The sequence below is a fragment of the Aplidium turbinatum genome, chromosome 18 (assembly GCF_918807975.1).
Source record: "Aplidium turbinatum chromosome 18, kaAplTurb1.1, whole genome shotgun sequence".
NCBI classification, from domain to species: domain Eukaryota; kingdom Metazoa; phylum Chordata; class Ascidiacea; order Aplousobranchia; family Polyclinidae; genus Aplidium; species Aplidium turbinatum.
The window spans coordinates 11821746-11846179 of record NC_137489.1 but is presented as its reverse complement, the minus strand read 5'-3'; the positions used below and the strand labels follow the sequence as shown (position 1 = coordinate 11846179).

The 24434-nt window shown below is 36.7% G+C and overlaps 2 protein-coding genes across 2 annotated transcripts; both read left to right on the top strand.

The window, feature by feature from the left end:
* Positions 1 to 4437: 4437 nt before the first annotated feature.
* Positions 4438 to 7692, top strand: LOC145787979 (uncharacterized). Its single transcript, XM_082599818.1, has 2 exons — positions 4438 to 5378; positions 7569 to 7692. The coding sequence occupies exons 1-2, from the start codon at positions 4507 to 4509 to the stop codon at positions 7654 to 7656; spliced, it is 960 nt and encodes a 319-aa protein (XP_082455944.1). The 5' UTR covers positions 4438 to 4506; the 3' UTR covers positions 7657 to 7692.
* Positions 7693 to 13851: 6159 nt separating this feature from the next.
* LOC145787372 (methanethiol oxidase-like) lies at positions 13852 to 23852 on the top strand. Its single transcript, XM_082599103.1, has 12 exons — positions 13852 to 13973; positions 14128 to 14263; positions 15485 to 15557; positions 15803 to 15988; positions 17515 to 17635; positions 18096 to 18278; positions 19967 to 20022; positions 20192 to 20317; positions 20691 to 20769; positions 21825 to 21988; positions 22292 to 22461; positions 23378 to 23852. The coding sequence occupies exons 1-12, from the start codon at positions 13970 to 13972 to the stop codon at positions 23538 to 23540; spliced, it is 1461 nt and encodes a 486-aa protein (XP_082455229.1). The 5' UTR covers positions 13852 to 13969; the 3' UTR covers positions 23541 to 23852.
* The last annotated feature ends 582 nt before the right edge of the window (positions 23853 to 24434 follow it).

Sequence of the window (24434 nt, the reverse complement as noted above, 5' to 3'; positions counted from 1 at the left end):
TTAGTTTAGTTTTGAACAATCTATTTCACACAAACGAAGGATTGCAGATACCAAAGCAGCTTCATTCCAACGATGGTAACAAATAATGTAATACTGTACATACTCGTTTTTTTAATATCTATAGACCGTGTCTCGTTCTAGCTAGAGTAAAGCAGGGATAATTTGCTTGCTAAGCAGCTGATTTCGAAATGGAACAAAATGTTTCCATTGTTTTTGTTTCTCACAGTCCGAGTGATCAGACCGAAAACTGCGACCGAAACGTACATTTTCTTCGCCGTTCTATGTTTCCGTCCATTTTGCTGTTGCTCATATTCCTCCACCGTAAGCTTTTGATTTTGATGAAATAAACACATTGACACCGTCAAACTGTGCGAAGCATAGCCTATAACCCTATACCAGTTGACAGAGGCAGACCAGATTTATTTACATTTTTTTTCATTTTTTGTTATGCAAGAAAAGATTTAGGTTATACATCAAAAAAGTGCTTCGATTTACTTTTTGTGCGATAAAAAAAAAATTCATACTAATAGCAAAATAATAAATTGCTATTTCAAGCAGTAATGGATGTAGAAAAAAAGTTTTGGCGGGTATGAAAATATCAACAGTGAAAAAATTTCAACCAAAATAATGAACAGTGTAAACCTATGTAAACCTCACACCGGCAAGAAAATTTCACCAATACCATTTTTAAAACTCTCCCATTTATTACACGCTTCCGCGCCGTTATATCATTGAAGGGTGCCTTAAAAAGTCTCCAATCGCTCTTCAGCTGGTATTTTCTTGGCAGAATTTGTTCAATATTTGTCCAACAATAACTGGCAACTTTCCCAATTGCATTTTTTCAATCGTCCGTAAAATTTCCCAAATTGGAAACAAAGTTGTCCATCTGACAACGCTATTCCAATAATAAATTGACGTCTTTTGCAATAAATCTAGACAAAGAAAACTAGATTTGATGCTGTTGTATATGGGATGGCGTAGCAAATAAGGCGTACGCTTTCCAATCATGTAATTCTGGTTCGACTCCCGGCTTAAGCTGGTTGTTCAAAAACACCGCTACCCAGGTTGTAATAAATTGGGTGCGCGACTGCGCGTAGTTGCTGAAGGAAAGGCGGCCGAGAGCAAGGATCTGGCCACTCTACTCCCATTAGTGCCCAAGGCTTAGTATATCGAAAACTTTATAATAATAACTTACTTTTGTTTTACATCATAATGGACGACCTTTATCTCGATGCCTATTGACATAGTGTTGCAATTGTGTTTCATGTTATGTGGCTGGTTACATGATCAGGCTGTTGAAGGAATCTCTTAGAAATCGAAGTTCCATGTCTCTTCCTAGCAACCATGTTATGATATCAGATAAAAATAAAACCGTTGTGCTGTTTTGACAAGCGACAGTGTTTTCAGTACACTCGTGAACTAAGGTTGTGGTTGTTACAGAAATATGTCATTTTATTAAAAATAAACAAAAATTCAATTCAATTCAATTTATTTTTCTTTGTCGGAAAACAACAGCAATGATAAAGTTACAAATAGTGAACGGGAACAAAACCAACAAAAGGAAAATTGTACGTACAAAAGGTGGCAAAACCACAGAAGTTTGAAACGTGCGTGCGATGTAGATTTAAAGGTTACGTACACGAAAGTAAATTAAGCACGGCCACCAAACCTAACAGTTTAAAGTAGATGAATTAGTTGGAAGAACCAGTTGGCTCCACATACCTAAAGCAACTGGAGGTGTGCCAGTTGATGAAACCATGCGGGGTCGACTGAACCTTACAACCAATATAAAAAAGAAAAACCAATAACACGAGCATTTAAGAATAAACAATGAACATACGGCATATTATTACATATCATGGCCACCTAAAGATACGGCCTGATTTGTCACATTTTGCAGAAATTTCCAGGTTTTTCTAACTTTGGGCGAACGTTTAAGTAAATTTTTCTAAAAATTATATTTTTACGCTTTCTTTATTCTTTTCCCCAGATGACACAATAGGTTTTAACATTCTCACATGTTGAAAAACAAAGAAATTTTGATTTTGTAAATTTTAGTCAGACTGTTAACTTTCAATAACAGTCTGATTTTGCGTTTTTCAACTTACTTTTTCTCATTTGCTACTGCTTCCCCAAGGCAACAAAAAAGTTTTATGTCATTAGGAAACCGCAAAAAGTAAAAACATCTCAAAAAATGTCAGTCAAGCACTTGCAGTAGCTGTAATCAAAATCTGCAAAGTGTGACAAATCAGGCCGCATCTCCAGGTGGCCATGTACATATTAAACATATTACATATTATATACATATTAAACATATTACATATTATATACATATTAAACATATTATTTACATATACAAAATACTATGTACAGTGCATCGTTTTAAGTAAAATGAAGTGTTCGCAGCAACGACAGTGGTGTGATGTTGAATAGGAATTAATAACTGATGGGTACAGGAATTTAGATTAATTAACTTATTATTTGAGCATGATATTAAACTGATGATCATGAATGATGAAAAATGTAGTGAAGATGATATGAAAATGGTCTAGATGGCATGCTGGTGACTTCGGTATCGGAGCGGGATGGAGTTTCTTTGGAGTTTTTTGAAATGAATTTCCAACCAAACTTCTGGAGAGTGATACAGCTTCATTGTTGAAGTACTCTTGTCAAACAAATCTACACAACAAAGTAACAGAGAGTTATAAGTTTCTGTGAACAAGTACTATAGCGAAATCGATTCTTATTTAATAAATAACACTAAGAGGTTAGATTGTTGTGCAAATGCCAGCATTTGATGAATGCAAAATAGCAGTAACAAGTATATTATACGTAGTTCGGCTAATTAAAGGCGTATTGCATTGGTAACATATTAGCATCTAATAGCAGTCTATTGAAATTGAACAGTTTTAGGTGGTGATGGCAGATGTACAACAGTGACAGCTGTAATAAGCTAAGCAGATACTAGGTGTCAAACAGTAGTACTTGAAAGATTAAATGTACAAAAGTGGTATCTATTACACAATGAACGTATGCTAATCGGTTTGATTTTTTGTTTGCAGATGGGTTTTCAGCTTGCTGCTGAATAATGAAAAGGTTTCGATTTCAGTAATGTGTTTAGGGAGATCGTTCCAGACTTTAACTCCACTAAATTGGATGGATTGTTGGGTTAACTTTTTCGAGTAATAGGGGAGAAAAAATCGATTGCTACTTCTAGTTGATATGTGATGCAAGTTGCTGTTAAGTTGAAATAGTGAGTTAAAGTTTTTAGGCAGTTGATTATGTTTCAGTTTAAACATAAATTTGCCAGTTTCGATGGTATAAAGGTTATCAATTGTGAAAAAACTGTCGACATTGTATTGTGGTTCATGCTTAGTGATCATTTTTATGACTTTGTTGCAAATTTTGTGCAGTTTGTTTACAATGGTAACATGACCATGCTTCCAAGCACTAATGCAATATCTTAGATTGCTTTCAATAAGTGAATGATAGAGAGAAATCAAGTTCGTGGTGTTTAAGTAAGGTTTAATCTTGCAGATTATTCCGAAATTTCGTCGCACTTTTTGTAGCAAGTGAATCATATGAGATTTCCATGACAAATTTTCATTCAGTAAAATGCCTAGGAAACTAACAGTGTTAAGACGTTCAATGGGTTGATTGTACACAGATGTATGGGTGAAGTTAAAACACTTTGTATTATTATTATATTAAAATGGAAAGTCAGCCCATGCAATATAGATTAGTGCTGAGCATATAAGCCTACAACATGTGTAACAAGACAATCATTTCAGAATTTAAAAATGTACATTGAAGTAAAACAAGCTATAGGAATACAAACTTAGCGCACAAAAACATATAAAGTTTATTTACAAACGCACAGATAATGTGCAAGTTTTTGCAGCTTCTTGAGTAAACAAACTTCGATTGAAGTCAAAGTAAAACATATGACGGATTTTAATCTGGAATATAATCCAACAACCAATAGCCTACACAATATTTTTGCAGTTTTTATACAGCGTAAAAATGATTTATTTTACTTTGTGCGAAATTGACGTATTTACAGCGTTGGACTTTTAAATTAATTTTTATTCATTTTCCTTGTTATTCGAAACGATTATGACGTAACAAGAAGATTGGTCCGTGTTTTTCAACTGCTCGAAACGAAAGCAAACTCCTACTTTGTAGCCCCACGCGTCCAACCCTGTCCAACCCACAAGGATAATATGATTAGATATCGCATTTGAATAACTTTAAGCGACGCCCACTTAAAAATATAACCTGATCGGTATTGTTGGTTATATTTGTAGCCTATGTTGATAACTTTCGCGGACCACCAGTTGGTGACCCCTATACCATATTGTGACATTGTTGTATAAATAGGACAATGCACTTTTCTTTTAATTCTACAAAGATTCTTTTTGTAAGTAGTTTATGTCATCATAGGTGGTTTTGTGTTTCTTGGAGTTTTCAAAGACTATTTTGTTTGAATCTGCATGCGCAAGAGTAATGTGTACCATTGAAGAAGTAATCACCAAACTTCAAGAGTCGATAAAGTTCACAGCAGCTCAAGTTAACTATTTACCTCAGCATCTTGAAGATGTTGACGACTCACTCAAACAAAAAATAACGACACGTTTCAACACGCTCAAAGAAAGAGGCAATAGATTTCCATTTAGAATGCTTCAGTTGATACAAGTTTATGAAATAGGAAACAAAACTGGAAATGAGTTACTTCAATTTATGATTGGAATTTTGAACAATGACCAAATCCGCCAAGTGGGAAAATATATTAGATTTACTGTTGACGAAAACCCAGTGGTAGGAATTACGGTTTTCTCACTTTCATGGACTGAAATAACAACTTTGAGCATTCAAGAAAACGAAAGCGACAGATATCTTTACAGTAAATTATTTGATGATGACATAGTTAATGACAAACGACACGATCCAGCAAACTACAATCACACCTATTGTTCCAAAGAACAAATATACAACCATCGAGCAAAGTTGCCAGATTTATGGAAACGTTTTTTGAAGGAAAAGATAAATCAATCTCCTGATCTCCATTTTCGAAACGCATTTTTGGGAGTTTTGTTTGAACTCGCTCGAACAAATGAAATCCAACATCCGAAGTATGCTAGTTTTTCTCCAATGCCTGTAGCGGCATGCGTTGAGCTTGCAATAAAGACGAATCAGTCTGGACGCTTGCAAAAGATTTTTGGAGAAGGCAGTGTGGACCTTGAGTCACGCAAGAAAGAATCCATTGAACAATTAAAAAAAGAAAACAACACGAACCCAAGCGAAAAAGACATTCTTGAAAATTTTCTTAAAAGGAAAGCTGCAACGCGGGTTATGGCTGTCAAAGAAATCATATCCAAGTAGGTTTTTATGTTTAAGTTCTGAAATTATCTAGAGGCAACAGTCGTTTTGCAGGCAATTGGCAAACACTTATGATTATCAATAGTTGTTCCGGCGGGTCAATTGCCCTCTTGATCAGAATTTAAATTGTGATGAAAATTTGTTGACATTGAATTTGCGTTGTTTCTGTGTTCTGCGTGACGTGGCTTGCCTGGCTGCAAAGAGATTTCACAACTGATTATCGCCTTTTGCTGCGTGCCGGGAGCCGTTGTTTCTGGACACAATTTGCCTGCCTTTGTGTTGAGTTTCATTTCATTATCGAAAAAAGCAAGCTAGAGAAATGAATGTGTATCACGGATTTAAGTTGTCGTGTTAAAGTAAAGCCAATGTAAGTTTATACAAAATCAAGTTTTTATCCCAACTCGCTAACTCAATAAATCAAAAAACAACAAGAAACAATTGCAAGTATGATTGAGGCAGACCGAGGAGGGATTGTAGGTAGGCAGTGAGCACCTACTCTTGTAACCAATAGTATTTAACAATTACATGTGGTAACCATGATTTGGCTTTATAAAACTTAAAATGAATAACAACACTACGGTACAATTCAAAGTTACCACCACACCAGCTAAACCAACACCTTCACTACACTCTGCACAAACTGAAACTGCGAACAGAAACGTAATTTTGCCTACAGCTAACAATAATGGAATTGACAAGTCGGCTTCAGGCACTGGCTTTTGGCATCAGAGCACTTGTTCTATTACAGCTCCTCCTCCCACACAAGTTGAACAACACCTTAAAGTGGAATAACAAAAAGAACATTTCGAAATAAAAATTATAATTGAAAACCGTCGCCATCGATGCAAGCCAGAACCTGCTTGGAAAGCGGTGTAAATATTAAAAAGATGCTGTGAGGTGTGGTCACACCAAGTAATTTAGAGCAGGGGTTCCCAACCGGGGGTACTTGTACCCTTTGGGTGTACGAGATTGAACATCAAGGGGTACAGAGATCCTTGGGCCACAGAGCAGCTTTTCATATAGATTTCACAGTACAGTTTTGTTTTAGAATTGTAAATGGTATTATCGTATGCCATTACGGTCTTTGCTTTGAAAAAAAACACACGATTATTTACAAATAATTGTTGTTATTTAGTAGGCTAAGAAGCCCTATTGTCCCATAACAATGTGTTTTTTCACTAGTTGCTGCTGAAAATGGAAACCTTGCTAATTTTCCTTGTCTTGATCAAATTGCAAATAACTCTTTGCTGCAAAATGTCAAAAATGAAATTATTTCCCATTTAAAGATGCTGGTTGATTCTTTCGATGGTTACTGTTTTGCTGGTGAATGGAATTATTTCCAGCATTGGATTATAATATAAATCCATTTCTTTTTGATTTAACAAAATTGAACATCATTGAAATGAAAAGCTGCCGAAAATTGAAACTGCTATTTGACAAATCAAAATTAGAAGATTTTTGGTGCGTTGCTATGAAGCCTTCCCAAGTCTTGCTATGGAAGCCATGACAGTGTTAATCTTCTCAACTTATTACTGTGAAAGTGGCTTTTTGACCATGATGTATATCAAGAATAAGTACAGAAATCGTCTGCAACTGGAAGATGATTTCGTGTTGCCTTGAGTAAAATCGAACCATCGTTTGAGCGAATTTTATCAATGAAGCAGCAACAAATATCTCACTGAGAAGTGACAAACAAATTGACTAACATTTAATTTCTTTTGGCAATTTTTGTGTGAAATATTGGTTTAACGTTTAATTGAGCTATAAAAGCAATTTAATTCAGCAACATACACCTGAAAAATTCAATCAAAAATTTTTGGGGGTACGAAGAATGTTCTGACCTGACAAAGGGGTACGAACAGCAAAAAAAGTTGGGAACCCTTGATTTAGAGGCTGCGTCAACGTATGATCGTGGTTTCTGGATAGTAAGATATCTATTCCCGCGATTGGTAAATGTTAATTGCGATGGATTTCCAAGAAAGCAAGCAAATGTAGGCTATTTGCCACTGTTGACTGGACAATAGTGACTTTTTCAGCATCTCGCTACATAATATTTACTCAAATATTATCTACATTAAATTAACGCAAATTAAGGTAAACGTTGCAGTTATTTATAGTTACTAATTTCACCAGGCAACCAGCAGTTATTTATCTTTAGTGATCAGTGATCCCTGGTATATGTATTTTAGCGCCATTCCACAAGACGATGAAGGAATGTTTGCTGAGGAAGAAGTCAACAAAACCATCCGCGAAATTCAACAAACTTACGAGATTTAAGATAATTGTTTACTCCAGGGGTGTGCAACGTGCGGCCCGCGGGCCAAATGCGGCCCGCGAAGAAAAATTTTGCGGCCCGCAAAGATGTGCCAATTTTGAATTGTGTGTGGCCCGCGAAATGTGTTTATAATTTAGTTTAGTCTGGTAGGCTACGGGTGAACAATTCATTGTGGAGTGGATTATTATAGATTTCTCACCTTCTGTTAACCATTTTAGAAATCTCCCACCAGCCACCGCTAATCCATTGTGGTTAACTATTTGGAACGTAAAAATGTATGGTCACATAAAAGGCTTTATGAACAAATTACGACTTTGGAAAGCTCACATACAGATAGGAAATCTTTTCCACTTTCCAACTTTGAGAGACTATGGAATGCATCTTGCGAAGAAAACTAAATTTGAAAAATTGTTGTATGAACTTTTGGCTCGATCGTTTCAAGGACTTCAAATTTCATGAATATTTGTTTGATATATTCTCTTCTCTATTCGACACAGACATAGACAAAGCACCAGCTGATATCCAACTTGAACTGATTGAACTTCAAGAGAAAACGGATTTGAAAGCAAAGTAGCCTATTTAGAAATGAATCTTGGCGAGTTTTACCGAAAACATCTCAACCAAGATGACTTTCCACATTTGAAAAAATCCATTTCTTCAAAAATGGCTCTTTTTGGCTCAACGTATTTGTGCGAATAATTTTTTTTCTAAAATGGGCGTCATGAAATCTTCCTAACGATCGGTTGTGACAGACGAACACTTGGAAAATGGACTTCAAATTGCGAGCACTTCCATTAACGTAAATTTGGAAAAAGCCGTCGGGAAAAGAAGCCAGCTGCAAACTTCTCACTGAACACGTTTAAAGTTAATGTGACAATAAATTTGAATAGCAGTTTTCTTCAGAAATTTATGCGTCTTAACCATGACTTAAATATTTCTGCAAGCAGATAAACCCTAATAATGCCATAAGAATAACATGAATAACAAACAAACTACTTCTTTGTGCCTGCAACTAAGCTTACTAGAAATCATATGTTAAATAAACGTGCGGCCCACGGTTTCACCCAGTTATTCATATTTAGCCCTCCTGTAATAAAGGTTGCACACCCCTGGTCTACTCTATCAAGAAGTTGGATAATAATTAAACAATAATAACCTACATTTGTGAGAATATTGGTCAGACAGAATTATTTACTTGCTTGATTCAAATTTGCATAATTGCACGGTTGTAAGTTTCCAGGATTTATCGACTAATGTTAACGCTAGAACTACCATACGGTCAATTGATCGGCAGAACATTCTTTTGCGATATTTTCCGCAAATGAGCATATATTCGGCTGATATTGCGGCTCATCCTCGAGTTAGATATGAACTATACGTGGCTCGTCTTTTTTGCTGTGTGCAATTTAAAATTGGTTTTTCGCACCTTGCCTATCTGTACATACCACATCGTGTGATCCTTTATAATTCTTAAATATGTTAAATCTGATTACGTTACTTGGCTTCGTATGCTTATGGTTTTATCTTTTGTAATTGTAAAATAAAAACGAAATTAGGCCACTCACGTTTAATTCCTTTGGTAACGTTGGATTGAAACGCGGAGAAGTAGGCTACTGTAAGATTGGTGCAGGCTGCAGCCCTATGGTTTTCTTTGTCATGTGCTAAAAATTAAAATACAACCCGTAAGACATTTTACTTAAGCATTTTAGATATTTTATTGACGTGTATTTTGTCAAAGAAATGTTAATGAACAACAAAAAATGTTCCATTATCTAAACTTTGTAAAAATTTTCTTTGTACTGTATTACCAAAATCTTATGAGCCTACTTTTTGCTATAACCCTTTGTGAGTTTAGCCTTTTCCTCTCAAAACTTGTAACTTTATGAATTATAGATTGTTTAAATTCCAATGTCTATGATTTAAAATCATCTAAAATACATATTAAACAAATGAATCAATTATAACATAATCGTAAACAATCAATCAAAAATTATGCAGATATGAAAGCGTAGTGATTGTTTGCATAACGCTGTTATATAGGCCTAGATAAAATTAATGTTCTAGAATTCGAAAATCGAAACTGCTTGCATGGTTGATTGATTTATAACTTCAACGTGAGTTGATTATCATACTGGGTTCTTTAGAGTTTTATTTTAAGAATGTGTAGATGAGGTAAATGTATTCAATAAAGTTTTTAATCATAAAGTTTCGTGATTTGCGTTTTGCAAGAGTAAAATTATTGCCAGTAATTTAAAATGAAAAAAAAAAACGATATACGCAGCAATTTGGGATGGAGTAGCTAAGAAGACTTTGCGTATCACGAATCATATTTTATTTATTATACAAAAAACAAAAGTTTGAGCTTTAAAGCAAAATTAATTTACTGCGCAGCTGTAGTCTACTTCATAGCTTGGCTGAGTTCAAGGAAGTTGCAAGGACTCGAAAGTCATGAAAACAAATTCATCAAAATAGAATCGAGATTCGAGAGTCGAAACTGACTGAACGGATGAAAAAAAGTTTCTCAATAAAACAATCCTACTCTGGCACAATTTTACTCTGATATTGCATTATTGAAACATTGTTTTGAGTTTGATAATACTCATCTACTTGGAAAGTGATCTCGCATGTACAATTTGTGCATTCATACCTTATGCCAGGTGAATAAATGGAGCAGTAGGATGATAACAAAATTAATAACCTTTTTACACCAATTGATCGCAAAAATTTGGCGCCACTTCGGTCAGTCATTTCCGTTATCTAAGTTCGTTTCGCACACACCCGTGATGGCTGACGTTCATACACGTCATAATAATAGTAAGGTGGCAAAGACGAACAGATCACCAATAGATGTAGTAAAGGTAAATATCGCCCTCCAGCGGAACCCTAATCACTACAAAACGTCAAAAGAAGAGCAGTAAAGAGCAGATAGAGTTGAAATATGTGACGAGTATTAAGCTGATGGATTGGCAAATTGACATATTGACATTGCCTATACTTTCGCTTGGTCAATCCTGTTAGTTCTAAGTCAAGTCGTCAATTTATTTTGGTTCAACAGCGCCATATATTAACTTAACAAACAAGCAGAGTAAATGTAATTGTCAAAACAATGCATTGTACAACATTGTACTAACTGAAAATAATCCACTAAATGAACTGCATGGTATAGCAGCACTGGCGAAGCTACTCCAATCTGACTTTCCACTACTTGTCTTAAGTTTTGAACAATTTGTTTCACACGAAAGAAGGATTGCAGATACCAAAGCAGCAGCGTCATTTCTGCGATGGTCACAAATGTATTGTACTACACATGAGAAACATGAGATTCCAAATTCTGCTGGTCAATGAAATGTGATTAAGTGAGCAAAGCGAGCAAGAATATTTTGCAAAAAGAGAAACGTGCCCCCTGGATGCACTACTGGTTTCAAAGGGTTGAGAACAATGCTGCCACAGCAATTTTGGAAAAAGCACAAGATTTAAGAAAAAAAAGCACAAGATTTGGATACAAAAGCACAAGATTGCAAAATTGAACCTTTGCGACCCATTTTGTGCCAATTTGAAGAATAACATGACTCTGAAATCAACAGTTTAGAGAAGATGCATGCTTACTAAATCACTGTTCTCTTTCAGTTCGTGATCTTTAATTCAATATCACACAGTGGCGTAGCCAAGGGGGGGTTTTGGGGGTTACAACCCCCCCTTTGGCACGCGTGTGACGTCACGATATTGAGAATGGTGCTTTCAGTCTAAAAAAATTGCCTAATTTTAAATAAAATTGCATTAAAAGAGCAATTTTTGCCAATACCAAACATCTCAGACAGGAATTAGTAACAAGAAAACATAGAGACTTAGCTTTATTTCCGAAAAATGCCGAAGAAAACATGATCTTATCATTTTGCTATGCCACCAGACACCACCATTTTACAGGAATATTCGTAACCACATTTGTGTTGAAAATGCTCTCAGAATGCACCAAATTCAAAGTAATTTTTCAAAATTTTCTGGGGGAGGCCCCCCAGACCCCCCGCCGCTGGGTCGTCAACCCCCCCCCCTTTCAAAATTCCTGGCTACGCTACTGAATCACACATCTTACAAAGGCGACACATCGATCAGCTTTGTCTTCTTGTATCGAACTTTTAAAATCAAGATCATTCAATCATTGACGATTAAAAGGCTGTTTATACCACTTTTTTGTTTTGGGACTTCACTTGATGAATGATTGTCATTATTTGATGCTGAATGCTGATGTACACTGTACAGTAGCCTACTCTTTTCGCTGCTCTTGTTATCTAGCAAGACAACCTCTGAGTCTGGCGACGAGCACATATCGTACTCTCTTCAGATCAAGATGTTCGCGCCAGCAATGAAAAATAAATTGAATTGAAATTGAATTTTAGCTAATCTTGTCAGGCTTGATAACTCAATATGTAAAATTGGTCAATATGCCTAAGTAAGGTACCAGAAACCTAGTTACCATACGGTAACCTTTTAGTGCCAGTCCTTAACTCTCTATCAAACTCAAACCATGGTAGCAACTGTTAATTTGACTTTGATTAAAAAACACAAGATTTAGCCAAAAATCGATCGGAAAGCACAAGAGCACAAGATCAAAAGTAAAAACACAAGATCTTGTGCTGAAACACAAGCTGTGGCACCACTGGTTGAGAAGCCGATCTCACTCCATTCCGGCGACGGTCACGTACACCGAAAAGAACTAGTGTGGTTGCTGAGGCATGACGTTTGGTTAGAGAGAGAGAGAAGTTCTTTTATTTGCATCAACAGCACATGTGGAAAAAAACAATACAAGATTACAATGTGAACTAGGTTGTTTTAATGTTTGCTGACGATGATGGGAGTGGCAGAAGGACCAAACTGGTCATCAAGTCTGCCACACCCGTGTGGTGTCATAGCTTATTTGACATGGAACGGTGTCGGAGTTGAACGCAAATATATATTGTATACATTACAAAATAAAAAACAATACACACACGAAATTTAACAGTACAATATAAAACAGGAATACAAGAAGCGATGCAGAAATACAAAATGGCATAGGCTATACATACAACACAGCATAGGATACTGGTAAGGAAAAAGCGAATATACAGTAATTAGCGAGATACGGTGAGAATAAGTAAAAACAGTTTGATGGCACTATATCAGTTACTTAATTTATACCCAGACATTAAGTGCAGTTTTAATTTTTTAGAAAACATACTAATTGTTTGAATTTTTCTTAGCTGTTCCGGTAATTTGTTCCAAGTGTTTGTTCCAAGAAATTTAATTGAGCGTTGACCAAGCTTTGTATGCATTCTTGGTTTAAAAAGTATATCTTTCTTAGCACCTCTGGTATTATAGTTATGAGTTTCATTACAAGGACGAAAGTACTCAGAAAAAATTGCTGGTAGATGTCCTTTATTGCTTTTATAAACAAACTTACATACTTCTATTAAAAACATGTCTTCGACTTGTAGCAAGTTGCTTTTATTGAACAGAGATTTGGTGGGAATTCTGTCCTTAATCTTGGTGAAGTTTAAACAGCGAATTATGCGATTGTGTACCAGATTTAAAGGATACAGTTCCGTTTTAGAAGCACGACCCCAACAGATGATACCATACATTAGGTAGGAGTGAACTAGAGCATAGTAAACTGCTTTTAATGTCTGGGAATTTACGCACTTTCTTTCGATATAGAGCACCACAGCTTTGAGAAAGTTTTGTTGAGATTATATTGATATGCTGTTTCCATGATAACGACTCATCAAATGTTATTCCTAAGTATTTGTAGGTGTTTGTGCGTTGCAAACTGGTATTTTGAAAATTTATTTCTAGATTTAAATAAGGTTAACCTGCTTGTGAAGGAAATTAGAATCGTTTGTAATCATTAAGCTCGCGCATCGCCCAGGTACAAGCGGGAATGTTGTTTGCAACAGGTTTGCAAAGCCGATGCTTTCGACTTGCTGCATTCCAGCCAGTCTTCAATTTCGAAATTTTGATTGCTGAAAAAACGAATTTGAAAATCAAGTATATAATATAGATACCGAAATTCGATGGCCGGTCTTGAGTGCTCTTAGAAGGTAGTTTCAAGTATATTGCGCTAGCGCGTTTACACAGTCTTGCTTTATAAAAACTTTTGTAAAACTTGCTCAGTTTCTTGTTCACTTCTAAAGCAAACAGAACATGTGTTTGCTTATAAGAACCGTCAGTGAGTCATGGTTGAGTCTATGCCATTGTTGTACTTGCAGGCGTTGCAGTAGGTAGAACATTCGATAGGTTAGCTTACAACAAACCATTTGAAAGAAATCACGTTTGGCAAAAATGAGTAAGTATGTAGGATAATAATTGTTGCTCAACTTTGTAGCAAACTATAGCCTACGAAAGAACATTGGGGTTGTTGTTTTTGGTAAACTTTTTGGTTTTGTGCCTTGTAGTGTAGCTTACCATGATGTGTTAATCAGCCAGTTATACTTTTGCAGCCTCTAGAGTTGAAACCATCTCAAAGCATTTGGAGGCATGCTGTTGCAAGGCAGCTACTGGGCCTGGCTACGCATCCCCACGTGATGCCATGAACGGGCCAAAGGAGAAACTGCTTTACATCCCTTGCATTTACAGGTAAGAAAAATCCAATCTGTCTGCAAATAAGATCATTAATTAATAGCGTATTATGGCTAACAATCGTTTTTGAAACTGGTTTCATTTCTCCAAACATATAGGATTACCGATTCTTTCAGAAAGAATGTTGGTAACTATCCCCTAGACTAGAGATTGTAGATCATAGGGATGCGAAACTACATCCGCTTTTGGCTTATCCGCAACACTAGAAGGGTTACGTTTTTTTTGTAATTTACAAAATAATGTACTTTTTATGGGTTATATAAGAAAATTGAGGTTGGTTTTAAAGTAATTTAAGGTTTTTAGTTGGAAGAAAGCCAGCAGCAAAGCTTTAAAAAAATGTCAAATTGGCAATTGACCCTTCTAATGTTGGCGGAACAACGGAGTTGCGCGTCCCGTAATGTACTGTCCCTACTATCCCCCCCAGTAATGATCCCCTTGGAAAAATAAATATTTTCCGGAAAAAATCCATCCTGATAGATATTTCCTCGAATAAAATACCTCAGGTAAATATCTCTTCTTCGATACAAATGTAAAATTATTTAGTGGGGGGATATTTTTCGAAGACATACCGGTATTTATACAGGGTTAACTTTTGAGAGAGATATTTACTGTACCAGAGGTATTTTGGGAGCATTCTTGCAGGGGGACTTTTACCGATTAGCCTACCTTCTTGTGGCGCATCTTCGCAAAATGCAATGTTCGCAAAATGCAACCGTCAAATCAACTTAAACAAGACAAATCTAAGTCACAAAAACGTACTGAAGGTTATGGAAGCAGTTGTGGCTTTGTTTCATCAGTAAACGTCTGATTAAAGTAGAATTCCACGTATTCTCTTTACCTTGATCAAGCAAGTAAACAGAATAACACAGAAATAATTGCCTAAGCTACATTCATCACTTTATGCAGGAAGTGTAGGGAAACAAACTAGCTAATTGACCTTACACACACACACGTGACTCAATACAGAGGAAGTTTTACTTCTGTCTTACAACCAACATGTTTGTTGAGTAACTGTCTACAGACTGTGGTCACCATCTATTTTTTTCAGAAAACGGACAATACCAATTTAAAACTACGAATTGCGGTTAGTTAAATGTGATTAAAGCAAGCGGGAAAATTTTGCTAAAACAAAGAACTGTTTTTTCTCGATTTTGAAAGGGCACTCGACCAAGTGCTCCTCTTAGATCTGCTACTGATGTGTAATACGTGCACTTTCAGAAACACGCCTATCAAGGAGCCAGATTACCTGGCTACGATAGACATGGACGAGAACTCACCTACGTTTTGCCAGGTAAGTGATGTGTTGATGGGTCGTCATTGAACGGTCTTCTGCAATATCTTCCAATACGGTAACACAGATTAAACAAAAAACAACATTACTGGTAATCGTCCTAAATGACCAAGTGGACGATTTGGATGTAAAAAACTACATTTTAGACAGAATAGAGCAAAGCAAACTCTTTTGACAAGCCATGTTTTCCGTACAATGTGTCAACAACTTAAACATCATCTTGTAGTTATAAACTTTTTCGTTAGATCATCGATAGATTGGAAGTACCCAATCTCAATGACGAGATCCATCATACTGGTTGGAATTCTTGCAGCAGTTGCTTCCACGACCCAACGAAAAAGCGAAGACTATTTATCATGCCTGGTCTTTATTCGTCTCGTCTATATGCAATTGACGTCAACACAGAGCCAAGAAAACCAAGAATAGAAAAAGTAACTAGGGCTTGCTTTTATTGTGCTATTGTTTAAGAATTGTTATTACGAAAATCAACAGCTTTGCTGTTATCAACTGCTTGCAGTAAAAAATAAAGTGTTCAGACTTACTGCTAATGTACTTAGAGCATTTTTGTATTTGAAAATTGGTGCTGATTAAAAAATGTGCTGTCCTTTACAAGAATGAAAGGTAAATAAGCCTAGTCAGTGGCCTACCTAATTTTACGTTGACTGCGTACATGCTGGAATGGTGTCGATTTGCGGAGTGGCGCCTCTTCGACTATAACCCTTGATTTCTCTCATGATATGAAGAGTACGCTGCTGTAGAGAAATTCTTACGTCTCTCCTCAGGGCTATGCCCTGCTGAACTGAACAGAGTATTAGCTTATTTAAAACTTTATTTGAGTCGACAACAGTGACGATCGGTGAGGGAAAGCAAGGAAAGCAGTGCTTACCTGAGCGAAAACTATGCAAAATATAATGACTGAATTCTAGGTTTAACTTCTTATTATTTTTATCAAGTCTATTTTAACTTGAAAATTACTGTGTTCGTGACTAGAATTACTCGTAACGCTTGTGAATAGTCTAAGTCCTCATCAAACCGCATTTCTTGCCTATAAATGCCAATTAACGCAAACGCTTTTGTCAGAAACCATCACTGAAGCTCCAGGGAAATCAACTTTCAAAGTTGCTTACCCTACATTGAAAAACGCCTTCGTTTTATCCAATCCTCAATCGTTTTGCAAAACGACACCAGCTGCTTAGCCAATCAGATGTGTTATCTGGTGTTGTGGTTAAAGTTGCTTTCCCAGTGACGTCATGCGTATCTCATAGTGGCTGCTTTTGGTTTCAGGCGAAAGGAATACAGCCTCTACGCATGAGTGATTTTCGGGCTTGTAACTATAGGCTACTGAGTACGCTGAAAATAAAGCTGGTTCTCTTACCAAAAAAAACATAGATTCTACAATAAGACATGCAATTCCAAAGGGTACATTAACCAACCAGTACTGAAACAGCACAAGTGGTTTTTAAATTCTTTGGGTCAATAGACTGACATCACAAGTTCAGAGCAAACATACTTGTGTTCTTCAAGAATGGACTAGCTTAATTTATAGGCTAATTATTTGCTCTTTACTAGTGCACCAGTCCAATGCATGTCGTAAATGCTTACAGATGACATTGACAATAAGTTTTTGTGCTCAGTCTAAAAAAGCAGCCAACATTCTAAACTAGTCCCAGTTTGATTGATTGATTGAATCTTTATCCTCGGACTGGGAAAGTCCGAAGATTTTGTTTTGGAAATGCTCTCAGAGCGCACCAAATTGGAAGTGTTTTTCAAAAATTTCTGGGGGAGGCCCCCCAGACCCCCCGCTGGAAGTGTTGCCTTCGGCAACACGCCTTCGGGCTTCGCCCGACGGTTACGCCCCTCGTGCCTACTACCTTGCTGCAACATATTTCCAAGTTGCTTTCCCAATGGTTTAAGCCACCGAACGTCACTGGTCGACAACGATTGTGTTTTTCTACAGATTGTTGAACCATCTGAAATATACCACATGACGAATCTTGCGAACCCTCATACGGTTCATTGCATTCCAGGAGGAAAGATTATGATCAGCACCATTGGAGATCCGGCTGGAAACGGAAAAGGTCATTTCAAATCTTTTTTTGTGTTTGTGTCAAATATTTATTTGTACAATAAGTGGCAGTCCTTGTGTTTGACATCCTTAGCAGATTGGTTAAATTTGAGACGGGCTTATCTTTCCTTCAGTGACTAGTCCTGACTTACTAGGCTACAAACCTTATTTTGGCTGATTACTGTCTAGCATCAATACTCACCCTTTGTCGAGAGTGAAATAATTTATAGAGCTAAAGAGGTAATTTTCTAAACTAAAAGCGGTCTAAAAAAAACCGGCCATCTAACTTTTTGTGGTTATGCATAACATAATAAGAATACTTCTTTACTTTTTCACAAGGTAAAGTATTGTGTCATTGCTTATATCTTTGTAACATCATCATATCTGGTTTTAAGACAAAACATAAGCGATATAAACTGATTAGTTACGTTTTGCAATTAATTAAAACTAGTCGAAAACTTCCGCATGTTCAGGGGGTTTTATCATTTTGGATTCGGAAACGTTTGAGTTAGAAGGCCAATGGGAGGCACCCGGCCACAACACCAAGTTTGGATACGACTTTTGGTACCAACCAAGGCATAATGTCATGATCAGCACAGAGTGGGGAACTCCAAAGAGGTTGTTTCATGGATTTAATCCAGATGATGTCACAGCAGGTATCAAGTTGTTCATTTTGAGCTATCGGTTGTGAAAAAACGATCAGCTAAATTTTTGCTTGGGGTTATTATATAGTACATGATTCATCATTGAAATTTTGTAATGTTTCAAGTGGTAGTAATGCAGCCGGTTCCTTTTGCATTGGAGGTTTTTCTGCTGCTGCATTATTTTTTGTATTTACTCATATGATGGGGTGTACTTTGAAAGCACTCCATCATGAAACATTAACTCGCAGCAATATATTATAGCCTACAATACAGGTTATTATTCCCTGCAAAAACATCTATTCTTTTGCGATATGTACAAAACGTTGACAATGTCATTGTGCATAGTCTTCTGCGCATGGTCGGTGGCTACAATGCTAATGTCACATATCGGCTTGAATTGTGAATTAATGAACCGTATTTAAAAAAAAAACATTAACAATTTTATGTTTTTATCAATGTAGTTTTAATAACTTATTAAAAGCATCAAGAGTATAAAGGCAAGTGTCTGGTCATTCCACTTTATAACCATTGGTTGCTACAACCAACAGTAACTCATCCAACAGAAACGGACCTTTTGGCCCTAAACGTTTTGCAAAGCATACTGTCCGTGTATACTTTGAGTGATCATTTCTTCACGCGTCTGACTTTCTGTAATATCAAAGCAAACATTGCAGTAGATGACGACAGCATTAAGCATTGTGCTAGTTAAGAAAAGTCTACATTACTGTGTAGTTTCAACAATGGGGGCCTGACTGTCCTTTATTTCGATTCATGATCTTGCTTTGCCCAGCTTTTGATCGAAAGAAACTGGGTGCTGCAATGATAAATTTGCAGTATAAACGCATCTTGAATGTTAGATAAAGCTATGATTGTGTTCGATCGTAGTTTACCTTTAAAATGATTGAATCTGTAAACAACTGTGCGTAATGTAGAGTTTAGGCTACCAGGTCATACGTTTTATGTTAAGCGAAAAAAGTACGAAAGCTCACTAAAAAATGACGTCTTTGTGGCCTACGATTTAAAGAATTTAATTTAACTGCACCCAAGCTAATTCGTTATATGTATTTGCTGAACAAAACATACAAAATAGGTTATAAGATATTTAAACCAACTTGAGATACTGTATTGTAAGTGTCAATAAACACTGCTTACCTATTATAAATAACAAATTATCTCGTATGACAAGATGATACGATTCAATCAATAGCCACTTCCATTACATAGATTCACCCGAATCTTTCTTGTGCAGTAGCGTAGCCAGTAGCTTACCTTATCTACTGTGGAGTCACCAGAGATTGGATAAAAAGAGAAACCTGGCATTTTATTCGGCACTCGGCAGCATTAATGAAAAACGTAGTTTCTCAACCATATGGCGCTAATGGGGCGTTTGTCCCATTTTCTCACCATAGTAATTTTTACATTGATAAGTAGGATATTTAACAATTTGTATTTGTCTTTGATAGAAAGTAGCGTGCCACGTACCTCTTACAATATATTGGATTTGGAATTTTTAAATCTTTCTGCGAATAGAGTACAGATGGGAAATTAAATTGTGTTGTGTTTAGTTCACCGCATTCAACAAATCGCTGATACGTGGCAAGATGCTTTCCTTCGTTAACAGCGTTTACACAATCGTTGTCATTATACCGCATGCTTTCTATGAAAGTTCTTGTCAGACGGTGAAATCTTTTCTTGCGCAGGGCACTACGGCAGCACAATTCATGTTTGGGACTGGGAAAAACATACATTGATCCAGGTAAATCGCTATAGGTTCACTTGACCTAACAACAAAAATTTTACACTCACTTTCACTTCACTTTCACTTATTTAAATCTATCTACATTCTACAATGACAATTGACTTCTCATGTTAACAGCTATAGCCTACATATACAAAGATGAGTAAAACATTTTGTGTTTCAAAAGGACATAGAGCTTGGCCCAGATGGACAAATTCCACTGGAGATTCGATTTCTACACGAACCTTCAGCAACCGAGGGTTACGTCGGATGTGCTTTTAGTAGTACGATATTTAGATTCTACAAAACTGTGGTAAGAATCAGATTGCTTTAATGCTTCAAGAAATAGCAGAGAGTACCATGGATCGAATAAAATTTATTGTATTTGTATTACCACCGTATGCTTAAATTTTGTGTTGATGCTTTACCTGCCGATGTTTCAGACGAAAGTTAGCATCACAGTGAACACTTTTTGACAAAAGTAGTTTTAAGTAATTGCATAGCAAAACTCATCATCACGAATGCATGCAAAGTGGTGCAAAATTCAAACCCTAGATTAGCCCAAGAGATTAATTAGACGTTAAGTATACTACAAAAAGAATGTCGAGAACTTGCACAAGCACTACAAATCGTCACACAAGAAGAACCTGTGTTTGTCTCATTTAAGTTAATTATTTTGTTTTCAGAGAGGCGACTGGGCAGCAGAAAAAGTGATCAGTGTTTTGCCAAAGAAAGTTGAAGGCTGGGCACTACCTGTTATGCCAGGTAAGTTACACAATTAGACGTGCTATCATAATGCAAGTGATTAAAAACGACTGCAGATTCTTTATTTAGGTCTTTTGTTACTCGGTTGGTAACCTTCCATCACTTTTACTTTGAAGGGGCATGTTTGTTACTTCAAAACAGGTTTTTCTGAAAAATTTGTTCACTTTTTAAGCAATATAAATCAAACATTTACCGATGCTACGTAGCAACAATGGTCTGGTAAGCGTTTGCAGCATTCATTCGTGCCTTAAAGCAAACAGATATTTTCCAATCTATTAATAGCTTTATCTTACATCCGTTGTGCTTAATATGAACTTGCAGATTATGTAACCTTGATAGTTGCGCAATCTAAAAACTTTTATGAATACGAGTATATTTCACCGTTGTTTCTACGTGTGCAATGGACCACTGTTTTCGAAAAATGTGACTAGCGACAAGACAGGCTATTTAGCCTTGCTATCATCATGCCAGCAGTGAATGTTTGATAGCGGACACTACATCTCGTGACATCCTTACACGCATATAACCTAACTCACTGGCAGTGGTGTCACAAATGACTTCACCTGCGTACCATGAGAAAAACATGAAATTGTCAAAATGGATAAACTTTAATACTAATAACATATGTTTGATGCAAGTGTAATAAAAGAGGAGGGTCCACTTTTACAGTTACCTTATCAGCGAAGACGGATTGAGCCTGTTAGTAAGGCTACATTTCTAGCCTACTTATGAACAGTCCTGGGCCGTTTTAATTGGACTGTTAGAAATAAGATGAAAATGGTTATGGTCTCCGTTTAATTTAAAAGCATGCTTATAAGAAACCTTTACAATTATTCAAAATCTCTCTGTACTAAATTTCGCGACCGCATAATTTTAACGATACCTCATGCATGCGTTGTGAAACCATTACTTGACTCTCTTTACAACGTCTTGGCGCCACTGAACAGTGTCAATAGCCTAACTTTTCGTAAATGCCAAAGAAAAATATAAGAAATATTGATCTCACCTACTTTATGATAATAAATTTTTCTAGCTTAATTTCTGTATGTTTTCAGGTTTGATCACCGACATTATTCTTTCGATGGACGACAAATATCTTTATTTTTCCAACTGGTTGCATGGAGACGTTCGCCAATATGATATCACAGACACTCGAAATCCCAAGTTGGTTGGACAAGTGTTCATTGGGGGATGCATTTGTGAAGGTGGCGATGTTAGAGTAAGTAGCCATCTTTCAATCTGTCTTTCAAAAGCAGTTCAGAAATTGTAACCTACCGTACTCTTCCGTTTAAGCAATAGTTTGAAACAAAAAGCATTTCAAACAGAACCAAATTTCGCTTTGACGTAAAGTTCTGTTGTCTTGCTTTTATTTTGCCTGAAACGAATGTCGTTTCAAAGAGTATGAGCAATCACACCAGTAGAGAAGTTCTGTTTACTCAAGCCACGCTGGCTGTCAATTTTAAAAAGCGGAAAGTGCGTGCTGACGTCATCTGAGAAGTCTTCACTGCTTTATTCGCTGCAGGTGACTGAAGATCAAGAATTGCGACGACAACCCCCAAAGACTGTCCTGGGCGGAAAAGTTCTTGAAGGTGGAGCGCAAATGCTGCAACTCAGTTTGGATGGCAAACGATTATACGTCACGACCTCCCTTTACAGCGGATGGGACAAGCAATTCTATCCCAAGATGATGAAGTAATTTTTTTTTTCAAACTTTGCAATCTAAAATTTTCAACAAATTTCTGTTCCTTGTTCTTTCTGTCTGTGCAAGCTTTGGTTTGTTTACAGCCGATCGCACTGGCAAGTAGTTCCAGACAGAAAACAATTTTCGGTTAAGAATTGTATTATTCTTCTAGCCAACAGCTGAATATAAACTATGTGCATCATAGTCATGTCAACGGACTATGAGTTTATTATCCGCTTATCTTACGTCATAACATTTTCCATCTTGACAGATGACATTTGTGTTGCTGGAAAGACTATAGCCTCAAAAATCGGTTTGGTTGCACCATGGCTACCTGGAGATGCAACCTGCATTACGACCATTTCTGTCTCACTGAAATTTTCTCAAACATAGATTTTTCACGTTTTGCTGACTCGTAATTATACTTTTTGTCTTGAGAAAACAGTAAAAAATGCGCAAAAGTAAGTTAAAAAACGTTTAATCGGACTGTTATTATTAAATCAAGCTGTCAATTTTTTTCTGAATCAAATTGCCTTGGGTTTTCAAAGTCCGGTGATGTTAAGTCCATGATGTCACCCGGGAAAGACAGTACAAAGGACGTTAAAATATTATTTTCATAAAATTTCATTCAGACAGATACCAAGCGTTGATAAAATTTTGAAAAGTCTGTAAAAGGCAAGAAATCAAACTGTATCTCTAGGTGGCCATGGTTGCACGTTTAATAAAAGTATAGAAAGACGTCTCGGTTTATCGGTTGAAGCAATCGCTGCAATGAGTTGAAAAAGCATTGTTCCATTGTTTCCGAGCTTTGCCAGCAAGTTGTTAAACAAATAACGCGTCTGACGAAGCATGGTTGCTCGAAGATTCAACGTTTTGTCTTTTGCAAAGGGAACGCTGTTTGACTAAGCTCTCGTGTGTACTTTACAGGGCAGGATCATTTCTGGTGCGTGTTGATATCGACACTGAGAATGGCGGTCTCACTCTGAACAAGAATGTCTTTGTCGACTTTGGAAATGAACCTAAAGGCCCAGTACTGGCTCACGAGATCCGATATCCTGGGGGAGACTGCACATCTGATATTTGGCTATAATTTCGTGCATGAATGTCAGATTAGGAAAGAACAACGCAACGGTTTTAAAAAATTCAAATATTGCATATCTTTTAATTACTAATTGTAATCTTAGTATGGTATTCTCTCGATAAAGGGTATTATTTACAAACTTACATCGATGCACTTTCATCCTTGTTTTAAGAGATTGCCAACTTTAATCTGTAATTAACATACCCTTCGTTGGTATCTTGGTTGTCAAATGCAATTCAATGACAAGCTTTGGCTTCTGTGTGCTTGGCTGCTTCGTATGGCTTTGCTTTATGATACTCTTCATAAACTACGTTCTGTCCAGATATGTGCCGTTTTTACCCGGAAAGATAACCTGAGCCAACCTATCAGGGGCGAACGCAGGGGAGTGAGGCAAAGGGGAAAATTTCCCCCGGAAATATTTTGAATAGAAATTTCTTACTCTATTACATCATCATTTGACAAAGTTTATTATTACTTTAGGCTGAAAGCACCCTCAGAATCCACAAGTCATTTTTTCAAAATTTTCTGGGGAAAGCCCCCAGACTTCTTTGTGGGTGCTCCGCCTTTGGTGACTCATTGCCGGACTCACTCAAATATGCAAAAATACTATAAGTTAAATACTAAAAGTACTAAAAGTTATTTGCCCCCCCCGCCGCACAAAATTTCGTGCTGGCTACGCCCCTGCTGCAACGTATCATGTCAAAAAGCTCTTAAACGGGAACAGATGCTAGACTGGAGCGTGTCAAAATGTTTTTAAAAAGTTAAACAGATACGCCGAACAACACTAATCGGATTGAACGGCATTTGAAAAAAATTGTGAAAAATCAGATCACTGGATGAAATGTACAAAAGTGGTTTGTCATCTTTCAAAAATTAAATACAAAAAACAAGTGTTAAAAACAA

Bases quoted from the DNA above. Each gene is read 5' to 3' on its own strand.
- LOC145787372 (XM_082599103.1), top strand. The intron at 15,558-15,802 runs GTAAGTGATGTG...CTTTTTCGTTAG, and splicing joins ACTCACCTACGTTTTGCCAG to ATCATCGATAGATTGGAAGT. The intron at 20,023-20,191 runs GTAAATCGCTAT...GTGTTTCAAAAG, and splicing joins AAAAACATACATTGATCCAG to GACATAGAGCTTGGCCCAGA.
- LOC145787979 (XM_082599818.1), top strand. From the start codon at position 4,507: ATGTGTACCATTGAAGAAGTAATCACCAAACTTCAAGAGTCGATAAAG. The intron at 5,379-7,568 runs GTAGGTTTTTAT...TATGTATTTTAG, and splicing joins GTCAAAGAAATCATATCCAA to CGCCATTCCACAAGACGATG.